General features: G+C 44.7%; 1 protein-coding gene across 2 annotated transcripts in view; it reads left to right on the top strand.

Annotated features, from left to right (window-relative positions):
• The first annotated feature begins 567 nt into the window (after positions 1 to 567).
• The window catches only part of LOC147897120 (U-box domain-containing protein 44-like), a 47879-nt gene continuing 33944 nt past the window's right edge, over positions 568 to 14502 (top strand). For both annotated transcript variants that reach the window (XM_087381858.1, XM_087381859.1), the window contains exons 1-2: positions 568 to 2301; positions 3518 to 3821. In XM_087381858.1, the coding sequence (XP_087237984.1) occupies positions 1015 to 2301; positions 3518 to 3821 (1591 nt within the window). In that variant the 5' untranslated portion in view covers positions 568 to 1014. The remainder of the gene's footprint in view (positions 2302 to 3517; positions 3822 to 14502) is intronic.

Here is a 14502-nt window from a genome sequence, read left to right as displayed (position 1 = left end):
TAGGCACCCATGGTGTGTAAACACCCTAAGTTAAAGCCTACGTGCTGACAAACATGGGACCCATGACATTTTTGTCCTTGCTCGTCTGCTCCGTGCATCAGTACATCAACCCATCCCTCAGATCAAATGGGTACGTGTGAGGGTAGTGTGTAACCACCCTATTAGCTTGGTGACAAAGTGCTCACCCATATGCTTGGGAAGGGGATCTTGCCCACCCATGTTTGTCGAGCCGGGGTGTGGTACATTCACGTGGCAGCGCACCCTTGTAGAAGAGGCTTGACTCTCTAATAGAACGTTCCCGCGTATGCTAGTGGGGCTATCCAGCCCCACTGTCCAGGATTCCCGCCCCACTTAGAGAACGTTCCCGCGTAAATCTGATCAACATCCCGAAATCCTAGGATTCTAGCCCAGCATTGCAATGCCCAAGGATTTTGATTGTCCAAGTGATTGCCTACGCTAAAAAAGTTCATGTGCCACGTAAGCATGTCAGCTGGTCAAGAAGAAAGAAGCTCTCTCTTCATCTTCTTCTTCATTTTCTTCTTACCAAAATGAAATTAAAATAACATGAATACTCTTTAAGCTTTTGGATCTCCATCTGTTGCTCTTCTGAAGCTTCCATGGCGTCCTCGCCCGCTCTTTCTCCTCCATTTTCTCCCTTCGCCGCCATCGCTCTTCGTCCTTTCATGGCTTCCTCGCCTCGCCCTGTCTTTCTCCTCCATTTTCTCCCTTCTCCTCCATCGCTCTCCCTCCAATTCGAATTTGCATCGACTAGAATGCCATGGCCTCACGCTTAATCTCTCTCCGCAGAAGCCATTTGATCATATGTGTTCGGACGAAAAAAGCAGGTGGAGAGGAGGAAGACGCGGTTGACCGATCATTCCGCGAGTTCCGCTTGGGAATGGAAGGCTTTTAGGGACGCTAGAAGCCTGGAGAGCGGGGCTGGGAAACCAGAGAAGCCATCATCAAGCGATTGCCGGGTGCTTTGCTCTTTTGAATGGAGCACGCCTTCCTTCGATGCACAGCTCGATATTGACACAATTCGTCCGCTTCCAGCAGATCATATTGAAGCAGTCGCCATTATTCTTCCTCCCGACGATGGCTGGTCATCTGGAGGTGACAGTCGGATTATCTTTGCTGGGCATAGTAACAGAAGAGGTAGTGAAGACAGCAGCCGCCGCTCGAGACGTGTATTTCGAGAAGAAATCATTCAACGAGCTCTCCAGGTACTTGACGTCCATACATGTGTTTCTTGACGCCTTGAGCAAACGGAACATAGATGACCTTCCTGCTGTCTCGACTGCTCTTGGGTACTTACGTACGGACGTCGGAAAGGCGGGTGACCTGATTGAAAAAGTGACGAAGAATTCGCCTCTCCGTAATTTAGTGTGCTGCCGGATTCTTGTCACGAAATTTCGCAAGATTGGCAAGGATATAGAATCTTCCTTTCAATCGTTGAAGCTTGCGTGTGCTGAAGTCACGGTCGACATCAGAGAATCGATCGAGCAAATGCGCAGTGTGGAGTACGATTTCTCCAGAGAGAATCTTGCCATAGTGGAGGAACTAGAGCTTGGGCTTTATCAGCGAGGGAATGATCGGAAGTTTGCAAATCATATGCTAAACAGTATTGCTAGGCACCTTGGATTGTCACCAGAACCGTCTGAGATCTCGGGGGAGCTCGCAAGTCTGCGGAGGGACAACGAAGAGGCAGCCGCTAACAAGGAGTTACAGGATGAGCATTATCTGGAGCAGGTTATCGCCCTTCTTTCTAGGGCTGATGCGGCGTATTCTTGGGAGGCATCCCGGTTGAAATATGAGGAACGAAAAGCCAACTACGCTGACGGTTTCAAGCCTTACACTCCTTTCGAATGCCCCCTGACAAAGACTGTCATGAGCGATCCTGTTATAGCTGCCAGTGGGAAAACGTATGAAAGAAAGGCAATCGAAGATTGGTTTCTTCGAGGTAATGATACGGACCCTCTTACACGTGTGAAGCTTACTACAATGGATTTGAGGCTTAATCGGTCACTTCTGGAAAGTATCAATGAGTGGAAGGAGCAGAATTACGTCTTTCGCATTCTCGGTGCCAAACGCGAATTGCAATCAGGAAGTGAAGTCAAACAAACTGAGGCCCTTCTTGACATTTCACGCTTGTGTGAGGAGAGTCGTGCCAACAAAGATTGGATTGCATTGGAGGGCATGATACCCTTGATGGTGAAATTCCTTCAGTCACGCTCTCAAATTCTTAAGGAGAGGACTCTGTGTGCTCTTTGTGCATTGGTTCAAGATAATGAACGGAATCAGGTAACGTATCCCATTGCTGCCACGTTTCTATTTTCAAAACATTCTGCTCGTGTGAGACCATAGAATTGGTTTCATCAGGTTGAGCTGGGATACCCACGGCACGCTGGCTAAGATCATGACCACACCCAACAGCTGGCAGGCCTGGCTAACGTAGATTTGAGATTTAATGCTGGCCTTGATAAACGATTTTGGTATAATCAACTGTATGCATATTTATGTCTGTATGTATATATACTTGCGTGTCATCATCAAGGTCATGGCTGTTAGGTACGTCAGGTACGAAACCTTAGGAGAGTTTCAGGTTCCAAACATAGCTTATAAGTATCCAATGTAAATACATTAGATTATAGAGAGAGAACTTATATGCATAGTACATACTATATAGTATTATAGTTAAGATAGTTGTAGCTGGAGCCAGATCCTAGCAACATAGCACACAGGATGCAGCACATGCCATAAAGTTGCAACTTGAAAGATGATCGATCATAATAATCATGATTCATTAAACGTTTTAGAAATTAAAAGTTAGACCTTCAATGAAACTCGAGAGTTTAAAGAAATATTTCAAAGTTCAAAGCTTACAAGCCACAAGTGGCAAGCCACACGTCATAGAAATAGACATAATGGATAGTCTGAACATGTCACAAGTGACAAGTCTAAACTCACGAGTCACAGAAATAAAGTATCGAACTAAAAATAAAGAGTGGCTGCTGGCAGCTATCAACAGGACTCAAAAGTCATGACTCATGACCCATCATCATCAGATGAGATCACTAGATCTGGGAAAAAAATTTGACATAATTTTTTCCCCTGGTAATAGCCTAATGTACCTGATGACTACCTGAAAGTACCTAACGTTTCTAATACACCTTCTATGAAGTACACGACCCAAGCTACCCTGATCTAGGTGGTGTCAGCTATGTAATGTATGCTGTGCAATGACCTCAAGAATCTTGACAGGTTGTCCTCCTCGTTGAAGCTGAAGCTAGATCTCTCTCTCTCTCTCTCTCTCTCTCTCTCTCAGTTTTATAATGTTAAATTCAAGTTTTCAACATATTTGTTTCTTGTTAACCTTGAGATCAGGATTGGCATTCAAGTGTTTACCGATTTGTGTTGTGTAGTTATTCTGAATTCTCTCACGTCTGAGTCCAGGAGTGTAAGTTATCTTTTGGCAACCCAAGTTAATTCCAACTAGATATTGGCTTGTATGCTGCAGTCGCAAGTCCACGCTGCTAGAGGAGTAGGATTTGCTGTATCGTGTTTGGGAAGACAGCCCAGTGTGGCCAAGGCAGCGTTAATGCTGCTATCAGAAATGCTCAGAAATGATTTGGCACGTAAAGAGATGGAAAATGAGCGAGTCTTTTTCATCTTCATTGTGACACACACAACCAGTAGAGAAGACGAAGAAATAGTCAAAGTTGCAAGCGCCATACTGGACCGACTTACTGATAAAGATGAGACCGTTGTGAAGATGGCAGAAGCAAATTGGTATAGTCCTCTTGTGAAAAGGCTTCAAGAAGGTGGGAACTCATAGAATTGCTTTCTGCATTTTCAGCAAATCATATGCTTTCTTTCAAATTTAGATGATATATTTGCAATTAATTGACTTTTTATAAGTTAGAATCTTTAGCAAGTGTATGCCACTCTGGAGTCAGCGTATGTGCATCAATGCATTTGTAGAAATGATGTCCGCATGTCACATTTTTGTTGATTTTGTGGCTGGACACATGGCCATCACAGCAGATAATCCTGTTATATGCTTGCTCCCTCTTTTCTACACATCTTATCAGCATTGTCAGGAGAGGATCAAAATTAGAAAATGCTGTGTATGCAGGAAAATTTTGAATTTATTGTCATCATCACTGGGCCCTCTAGCCTGCATCTTGGGGACAATTTGCAAGAAGGTCCCATTTATCAAGCTTTTTCTTGGAGTGGCTCATCCTCAAGTTGTGAAGCAAATTATCTTCTACTTGAGATTTCTTTGAAAACAAGGGCTTATTTTCTGTAAAGGTGAACTTTGTAGTTTTAGATGTACTCTCCTCCTTCTATTTCCCCTTAAATGACAGATTGCTTGCTGATTTTCTTATATGATCTCTAGCCTGAGCTCCTAATCTACCTATTGGCAGTTTGGCAAATTACTTCCTAGTTGGCCTTCATCTGTACTTGTTAGGGTACTGCCAATATGATTTCTCTTGGAGTCTTGTTGATTGTATATAGCAAGGCTGCACCCCTTCTATGCATTTACTTTATATCCCACACTGTGGCTCCTCTCAATTTTTAAAGATTTACTTGTAGGCTACTTCATCAGAACATATAAGATGTTAGTAGTGGGTTAGTGTGAGGCACTTTTATCCCTAGTTAGGAATTGTTGCCCCTTGGGCCAGTTAGGTCTATTATTATGCTTTTGAGGGTACATAACCCTGAGTGTGTGAGTTGTACTTTTCCTCTTGCGATATCAAACTATGTTTGCTTCATCCATTGCTCACTCCACCCTTCATCCTCTTTCCCCATTTCCAACATTTGGCATCAGAGCACTCCCACCCCTGTTTATTGTGCCATACAGCTGCTGTACCTTCAATAGCAACCTGCAGTACATCAACTACTATGAACTGCTATACAACTGATATGCAGCCGACCATACTACTCAGCCTTACTGTTGTGCAGCACCGTACTGTACTTGCCGTGATGGATAGTTGGAGCAGAGGTACAACCGCCAGGAAGAAGAGAAGCAAGCAAGTCGAACTATGTAAGTAGATTGCAGCAGCACTCAAGTGCAAAAAGGTACAACTGAAGTGATAGTACAATAAGATGAAGGCTGGCCCTAAAACCCTAGCCTGGTCAAGTCATGGGGCAACTTTATGTTACTTTGACAAATGGAATCAAATGTTAAAGCTGCCATGTACTCAGCTTCACAACTAAAAAGTAGTAACAGTAAGCTTTTTTTTGCTGAACCAAGAGATGTATGAAGCTCCAAGCATAAAACAGTTGCCACTATGTGATACTTTAGTGTCATCGCATCCATCCCACCCATTGTTGTCAAAGCATGCAGTGTAAGTGAGCTTTGGTGGGCATAGAGAAGGCCCAACCTTTGAGTACCTTCAAGTATCGGGACATGTATGAATTTGCTCAACTGGGAAATAGCATACTGAAGATCAGGCCATGTGCGACACATATTATCAAGCATCCAACAGCCTGTTGATAGAGAGTGGTGTCAAAGGGGCTCAATAGCATTATCCATGGAGAAACGGCAACCAGACTCAAGAGGTGTAGAAACTAGTTTGCAGTCCTCAAACTGAACTCTGTGTAGGAGCTGTCCAATATATTTGGACTAATACCCACCTTTCAACATGAGCAAAGTGAATGCCAAGATAGTAGTGTAGCTGGCCCAAATATATCAAAGCAAATGACTGCTGCAAATCAGCCTTAAAGGCTGCAATATGCTGAGTGGAAGGTCCAATCAAGAGCATATCATCAACAGATCAAATCAGAATCAGCAGTTGGCGTTATGCTTGCAGACATAGAGGAGTGCTCTCCATATGGCAGGCCGTAGTTCTAACAACGAAGGCTGATAAGATGAGTATGAATCTTGGCATTTCAAGCTGAGGGTGCCTGCATCAAACCATATAGTGCTTTGTGCAACCGGCATACCTTATTTTCAGACTCTCTGACTTCAAAACCAGAGGCTGAGAGACATAAATCTCCTGTTGCAAATCTTCATGAAGGAAAGCAGTAATGACAATGGACTGCTATGCCAAAAGATGCACCTAAAGGTAGTACTGCGTGACGTGGGTGCAAATGTTTCCTCAAAATCAATGCCCTGCTGCTAAGCATAGCCTTTTGCAAGAAGGCGAGCTTTGCAGTGGTCAGTACTACCATCAGCCTTCCTCTTGAGTTTGTATACCCAGTTGGTGCCTAAAGCACACTTGCCTTTAGGCAAGTCACACAACTCCCAATTGCCATTCTGATGAATTGAATCTAACTCAGATTTCATAGCATCCATCCGCTCTTTGCTCTCAAAAGCATCCTTGTGACACATTGGGTCTTCATTGCATGCAATAGGAATCAATGCAACCTCCACTAAGTGTCCCTTCATGTGACGATAAGCAGCTCTCATGCCAAAGGCTCAGCTTCTTTGCTTCCCTTGAAGGTATCTAACAGCCATCCAAGGACTATCTTCTATGTCTTATCAGAGCTTCTCTTCGGTCACTGCTTGATCTATGGTAGCTTGATCAACGTGAGGCAAATCATGCTGAAAATCAGATCCTGTTTGTGGCTGTAAAGCACTTGCTTGTGGCTAAGTTGGAGCCTCCATGGGCTCTAATGCAGACGTAAACAAAGGCAACAAATTATCGAAGGCATAGGAAGCAACAATAATTTGTTAGAATTATTATTATATTCTAGGCAGTGGCCAATGTATTGTAATAAGTAGGTTAGGGGCACTTTTCCCTCATTGAGGTATTTCCCCCTAACCACAGTCCAATCCCTAACTACGGTTAGTGGATAGGATAAGGGTTTTGTCACTTAGACAAAACCCTAACTCTCACTTGTACTTTCAGTTCTTCTATTCAGTTATTCAACTCTCATTCTTGCTCACACTCTTGCTCTCTACTCTCTCTTGTTCTCACATTTGGTATCAGAGCAGGTTGCTCCTGCCTGTGCTTCTACTGCCCATTGCCCGCAAGCTCGATCTTCAACTCCCGCTCCTGACCATCCGTACATTCATATGAACTCCGTCCCTGCACGTCAGATCCTTACGCCTGCAGTGATGCCACCCATACAGCCCGTACCTGCTCATGTACCGCACAGTTTTGTACCTGCATTCCGTACAGCTCTGTCGTCGTACAAGTGTGCACAGTCCGTACATTGCTGTACGGATTGTCTGTCAGCTGTACAGCCCGTACCAGCTGACAGTCCGTACCTATCAGTGCATTACTGCACGTGCGAACTGCCGTATATCTACACCGTACAATCATTCCAACTCCCACGTTCCGTACGCCAGAGGCCCATACAGATTCTGTCCGTACACAGTACGGAATCCATATTGTGCAGTATATGCCTGCCGTCAGTGTCCGTACTGTATGGACTGTTGCAGTTTTCCAAAACAGGGTACTCTAGCAGGGTGATTGTTTGCAAGGTTTTCTTTGCAGGTGGACTTTGGAAGGTGTTTTTTGGCAGGCATTTGTTTAGAGAGCCATTGTTTGGCCTGCATTCTGGAAGCAAATTTGGGACTTTTGCATTTTTTGCAGAGAATTGCAAAAATTTGGGGCTTTTAGTTGATTTGCCCCTTTCAAGTGCAATTTCTTGCAAAAATTTGGGGCTTTTGCATTTTGGATGCAATTTGGCAGTTGAAAGATCATTTGGGAGATTTGCAAGCAGTTTTGGACTCAGTGTGAGTCAAATTGCAAACTTTTGCCACTTTTTGCAGATATTCTTTGCAGGTTTTTGGGCATATGCAGAGCATTGTGGTGCATTTCAAGCCTTTGATAGGCTGTGATAGTAATTGTCATTGCGGGCAGAATTTTTTGGCAGACTCTGGTTGTGCACTTTACATCCCAGGAAGGGATTTTACATGCCTAGTTTGCTGCATTTTTTTGAGTTTTTTAGCAGAAATGGCTCAGAACAACCCCAATGAGGTGTTTGGAGTCCTCACACAGGAGGATAAGTTGGATGGCACCAACTACTCCTTGTGGAGTTTTATGGTTCGCAACATCTTGGTTGGCAGACATCTCTGGGATTATGTCAATGGAGATGAGGCAAGGCTAGAATGTGTGGCTACACCTGTAACTCCTACAGCTGGAGGTAGGGGTAGAGGTCAAAATGCAACACAAGTAATTGAAGCAGTTGCTACTCCAGTGGCTCCAACAGTAGAGCAGAAAAGATGGGATTCTAGGGATGCACAAGCTCTTTCTGTGATTTCTCTTTCTGTCAAGAGGTTCGTTATTCCTCACATTCGGTCATGCAAGACAAGACCTCAAAGGCAGCTTGGGAGATTTTAGAGAGTATGTTTGCAGCAAGAAATGATGCCAGAGTTTCCTTCCTGAGAAAAGAGAGCTATCTCATACGCATATGGATGAGGGAGATTCCATGAATGCTCACCTCACAAAACTTCAGGTTGAGGGAACAGTTGCTGAATATAGATAAAGTTATTCTGGATTCAGAGATGATTACCACCACTCTGAATTCTCTTCCTGAGTCTTATCTTGGTTTTCACACCTTGTTGAATTTGTCACTAAGGGGGGGCAGCAATCCTCTCTCTTTTCACGAGTTGGTAGGACTTCTATTGCAGGAAGAGCAGACATGAAGAAATATGGCAACACGAGCTGGCGAGCATGCCATGCTTTCCAAGTTTAAGCCCAAAGGCAAAGGGCAGCAAAAGCAACATGCCAATCAGCCTGCACACAGCATAAAGCTGATTCAGGACAGCCCTCTTATAAGGCTAAAGGTGATGCAGATAAGCCTAAAAAGAAGGGCATTTGTCACTACTGCAAGAAGCCAGGTCGTTATATTGGTGAATGCAAGAAGCGCATAGCTAAAGAAAAAAAAAGGGATTCAGGTATGGTTGTCTCAGATGCATCAGCTCCTAATGCACATGATGGAGGGGATGTTACAGCCAACTTTGTGGAAGAGCACTATGCCTTCTGTCTTGCATTTTAGATTTTTCAGTGGATAGTTCGAATACTATAGCCACTCTTGAGGATGACCCAGATGCTTTCTTGACTTGCAGTTATGACCCTTCAAAGGATGCATGCTCTCTCAGTGTCAATGAGACACTGAACACTTGGTATTTTGGTAGTGGTGCTTCTAAGCACATCACTTCTAAGAAGAGCCTTTTTGCATCTCTGCATCCACCACCTACTAAAAAGAAGGTGACATGCGCAAATAATTCTTCTTATTCAGTGTGTGGAGTGGGGAACATCATACTCACATCCACGGATGGCACAGATTTCAGAATTACAGATGTTCTTTATTCTTTCATTTTCCTATTGGGGCAATTGCAAGCCACATGCCCTTCTTCCTTACAATGAAAGTATTTATTTGCATCCCTGAGAGCCCGTCTTTCCTCCGCACTCATCCACCTGATCTTGTACCACCACCTACTTGTCCTTTTACCTGCAACAAAATCAGCCTTAACAGGCTTTCCAGTCTTTCCAGACTTTCCTGCATCATCTTTCTTAGAACCCTTCCATCCACTGGACTTCCCCTGTGGCATTTTCAATCAACTGCGACATATTTGTGACCCATGTCTTCATGCAATAATCACGGATCTCCTTAGGCAATCCATAACAATATTTCTCAATCTGTTCAGCCAGTGGCATATGCCCCTAACATGCCTTGCATACCTGCTGGAAACCCATTGCATAATTACCGTATATACCTGGGCCTCCTCCGGCTTTAACAGCCATAGCCTGAAACACAGTCCTCCCCAAAATGTCCTATGCGAGCACTTGCATAAGGAAAAGCTTGTTGTCCCATACTTGCGAACTGAAAATTCTGATTTGGGCCCTACAAACCAACTCCAAAACCTGGCATAGTATGCCGTGTGGAAGCAAACTGTGCCATCTACTCAGTAGTCTGTGGTCCCTCTTGTGGCCTTTTCCTTTGACGAGGCCTTCTACCCCTTAGCGTTGGACGGTCCTTGCATGAATTCTGCAAAGCGTGGATTCTGTGTGAGCTGAGTCAATGCTCCCATCACTATAATCATCTGCTCTTGAAGAAAAGCATCTGCATTTGCTTCGACATCTTTGATAATGTCATACGAGAACCAGGTTGATTCACTTCCAACTGCTCGTCCGCATGTTGATCACCTGCAGCAGTTCCTTCATGAATGGATTGCTCTTCACCAGAGACTTCATCACCCTATGCGGTATGATCATCCTCCCAATCATTACTCACTTGAGTATCACTGTGTGCCTCTTGTTGGGTTACCCTGCTGTAATTTAACTCAGCCAGTAATACTTCCTCCCCAACACAACCACAGGCTCACCTCTTAGGAAAGTTGGTGATGTCAAAGCAATGGAACCATGCAACCGGCCTATGATAAATTAAGGGCGGTAAAATCACAATTTAGCAAGTATCATCCCGTTGCAAAACACCCACAATAGAAACAAAACACAAGGGAGCTAGAATGTTCCTGCTCAAAGACATAGTACACCGATTGGCCCAGTATTTCTTTATTATTTATTGCACTGAAAACACTTTACAACAAGCCCTATAGGCATCTAAAACACAACATAGCCTCTGCTTCCAGCAAACTCAGCCAATCAAAACCATGTAGGCATCCAATCCCAGAGCAAAACCCTTCTGACAACATGCCTTTAGCCCTCGCAGGAGAAATCACACAACAATCTCAGCCCTACCCTGCTGTTACAGCATCAACCCCGTGGAAAGCAAGGCCAGCACTTTGCCGTTGGCTGTTACGGTGCCCCTCGACTAACAACCAGTGGATTGCAATGCGCAGCAAGGCACCCTAGCTGATCAATTGTGAGTAATCTCACCACACAATCACCTAGAATCAGCCCAAAATCTCAATAACCAGCCTTCAACTGCCTAGCAACAGAAGACCAACCACAGCATCCACAGCCTGGTCTCTGTTAGAAATCAGCAAAAGACATACCAGCTAGCAAAAACACAGCCAAAAACCTCGGAAAGCAACTCGTCCAGCCTGTAGGAGCTCCGAAACAGCTCAAAAGTGCCCCTGAGCTGCACAGCCCCAGAGCCAAGTCGCCTAGCTACCAACTAAAAAACGTCTCCATAAGAAATTAGCCCAGCTTTCTAGCTCCCGTAACAGTAAAAATTTCCTCCTGGTGAAATCGCCTCCCTCCCTTGGCACTAGAATCAGAAGGATTCAGCTCTGCAAGCAATCGCCCTGCCTCCTGGCACCTGGAAGAGCGAGGATCCAGCCCTAGATAAAATCGTCTGCTCCAGAACTGCTTGTAAACCTCCTTGCCCTGACCAGATCTGCCTCGGACCAGCTTGGAAGCAGGGAAAAACCAATTGTAATTCTCTCTGGTAGCTTCCTGCTTGCACAAGATGGGGTGCAATCTTCCCTGGGTGCTTTTCTGCTCACACTGGCCTAGCTTGGCCCTAGTTTGCCCCTGGACACAATTAGCTTAAAATCAGCAATTGGATTTTTACCACTCTTCTGGATCACCCGAAAACTACCCCAAGGCACAATTAATACCCCAACACCTACACAATTTGCCTAGATCACTAGGAATTAATTCCCCGAGCTTGATACACGTACGAGGACTCTTGAAATTCTCGTGCCACCAAGGTCCAAGGTATTCACACGTAAATTCAATTACGTTGGAATTCACGTCCTCGTGACCCCTGCTCCCTCTTCACCAATAGTGATATCCAACACGTGACTCTCAAGTACACAATGGCCGAGCCAAAAATCATGAGGAGTTATGTACCCTAGCTTTGATCTTGGCAAAGCTATACACCAAACCAGTCTCTCCCTCACTTGGACTCTTAATACCATTATCATAATTCACAGGCAGGGGATCCCATGAGTTAGGAAAACTATAGTACCATCATGATTGGACATGTTATGTCTAAGATTGATGCATCAGCAATTGACACCATGTTAACCGATTTGTGGAGTGTGAGGGATTCAGCAGACAAGCTTTCGGGTGAATCATGCTACATTAGACCGCATCTTCACACTGAGCGATGTCCTTGAGGCCCAAGCACAGAAGTAACGCGTTTATTGTTGCTTTGTATATTTCTGCAAAGCCTTCGACACTGTACCGTGAGCCTAACTATTCAGACGACTACTTGATCTAGGGTATAGTCAGGACATCATCTGAGCAATCTAGACATTATACGAGTGAGCATCAGGCAGAGTCAAGACATCGACTCAATAGACAGAGGATATCATGAGCACCGTTCAGATCAAACAAGGTTGGCCATTATCACCGCCCTTGTTTGGCCTATACATGACGAGCTCAAGTCCTTCATCATGATTTTGGGAGGTATAGGTTCCCCCTTACCTAGCTCCCTACTCCTAATTCTACTATACTAGATGATGATGTCTTACTCCCGTCATAAGCAGAGGGTCTCCAATGGCATTTGGATACACTCCAGCCTTTCTACGAGACACATGATTTGAAGCTGGACAAAACCAAGGTCATGATCGTCAACACATCCCAAGTAGCCATGCACCGAGAGCAATTTACCTTTAACGAGGCTCCAATGGAGATTATTGCATCCTATACATATGTAAGAGTCCTCTTCTCACGCACGATCTTCGCAATGCGACCAACCATGCAAGCCTGTTTGAGTAGAGGGTATGCCGCACTAGCCAGACTTGAGCGTCAGTGCTTTCAGTCACATTTTTAGGAGCCTAGACCCAAGTCTCTTCTCTTTGACTCGTTGTCTATCCCAACGAGGATGTACAGTGGGGTATAGATCTATAAGAGACAGACTAGTCCTATATGGACAGACCACACATTCTGCTTCTTGCTCGAATGATCCGGACTCCGGAGTAAGCCATTGGTCCCATATCATATTCTACCACTAGAGTTTGGGGATACTCCTCTATAGCTTGATGCAGTCTTTTAGGCGGTCACTTATCTCCATAGAGTTAGAGACTCTGGCACCACCACATCTGAATGGCGCAGATTGCCATGCCTGGCCTTGACTTCATCTATCCAGACACATAGATGGTTTGCAGGCTTGGGACTACCTATGGATAGACTACCACCCTTCCAGTGGACCTGGCTAGAGCCTCTTGATCTTTCGGTAAAACTCGGCTTCTATCGAGATGGACTTGGCTAGAGCCTCTTGAGCTTTTGGTGAAACTCAGCTTCTATAGAGATCATTGCTTGCGAATCTTAGAGAAGGGTTTTACCAAACCCTCGAGCTACACTCAGATCCATCTCCCACGTGCTAAGGATCTCAATCAGGCAGCTATGTGTTTCTTCTCATAGGCTGCGGGATGAGACAAGATGGGTAGAGGGCATCCCACATGAGAGACGGATCTGCATTTATGTGATATGTAGAAGACAAAGACAGAGGAGCACTTTGCATTCAAATGCCCTGTGTACTATGAGATCTGTGGACGACATCACTGTCTATTCAGCAGTTCTTTTGGCCTACTTATAGAGCTCCTAGCACATCCAGATCAGTGACGTGTGGTTACTTTTCCTCCTTCAGGCCCAACGACAAAGATTAGCTCATGCGAGCACAAAGGAGAGAACAAGAGGGACTGTCAAAGCCTAGACAAAGGAAGATCACAAACTTTTTCTCTAGTAGTCCGAGCTAGGGATAGTAGGGAGATACTTCTAGGGATAGTAGTCCGAGCTAGGGATAGTAGGGAGATGCTGGTATTGCGATAATTCTTTCTATCTTAAATGGTGCATTGCCCTATCAGCTAGATTTAGATTTAGATGCTCGTTTGGGAGAGACTAAAATGAAATCGTTTAGACTTCACAAGCAGTTGTAGCTTGAATGTAGAGATTTGGACTACTTTTTGATGCCTTCTCCTTTAGTGCTAGCCTTCGTCATGGCTGAGTTTGCCCTTCACCTCCGGACTGCCGACAGAAACTCAATACGAAGACTTTGTATAAATGGATGCTCAAGTATGTGTGGGTGTGTGGATTTGTATGTGTGAGAGCATACATTTATACTATGGTCTACACCCACTGTTGGGCGCTGATGACGTCAATGGGGATGTCATAGTAGCTAGTCCCTACTATGCATGATGGAGTTTATGGTTTTTAATCTTATGAGTGACTCTCATGAGATTGAAACTGCACTTTGTTGTGTTTTTAGAGGATGAGTTTGGGAATGTTCCTGGATTCATCTAGGTATATAATAGGGATAGTAGGGGACCAAACATAGTAGAGACCTAGAGTAAATGACTTGACAAACCCAAAGCCAAGTGGACACTCATATGAGGACTACAGACATCTCCTCTCTATTTGACGTGGGGAGACAGACCACAATAGTGACGGTAGCACTTGTCAGACCTTGGGCTACCTCACGAAGACTACAAAGGAGGGAGGGACTTGGACTGGCTAGAGCATTAGCAACGATCCATCACACTGATTTTCTTCCTTGACGATGCCAACTCTCACTAGATCCAAAGACACTCTCAAATGAGCTCACCTTCTCTCTCCTCAATCGTTCGGTGGAGTTGGTCCCACAAATAGCATGCATAGGTCCAGTTACTCGAATGGATAGCTTATCGATTGA

The sequence above is a fragment of the Dipteris shenzhenensis genome, chromosome 11, assembly GCF_047967505.1.
Source record: "Dipteris shenzhenensis isolate YYH24624 ecotype China chromosome 11, Dip_SZ_1.0, whole genome shotgun sequence".
In the NCBI taxonomy this organism is placed as follows: domain Eukaryota; kingdom Viridiplantae; phylum Streptophyta; class Polypodiopsida; order Gleicheniales; family Dipteridaceae; genus Dipteris; species Dipteris shenzhenensis.
Note: the sequence above shows the minus strand (reverse complement) of the source record. Positions and strands in the feature narration are given on the sequence as shown.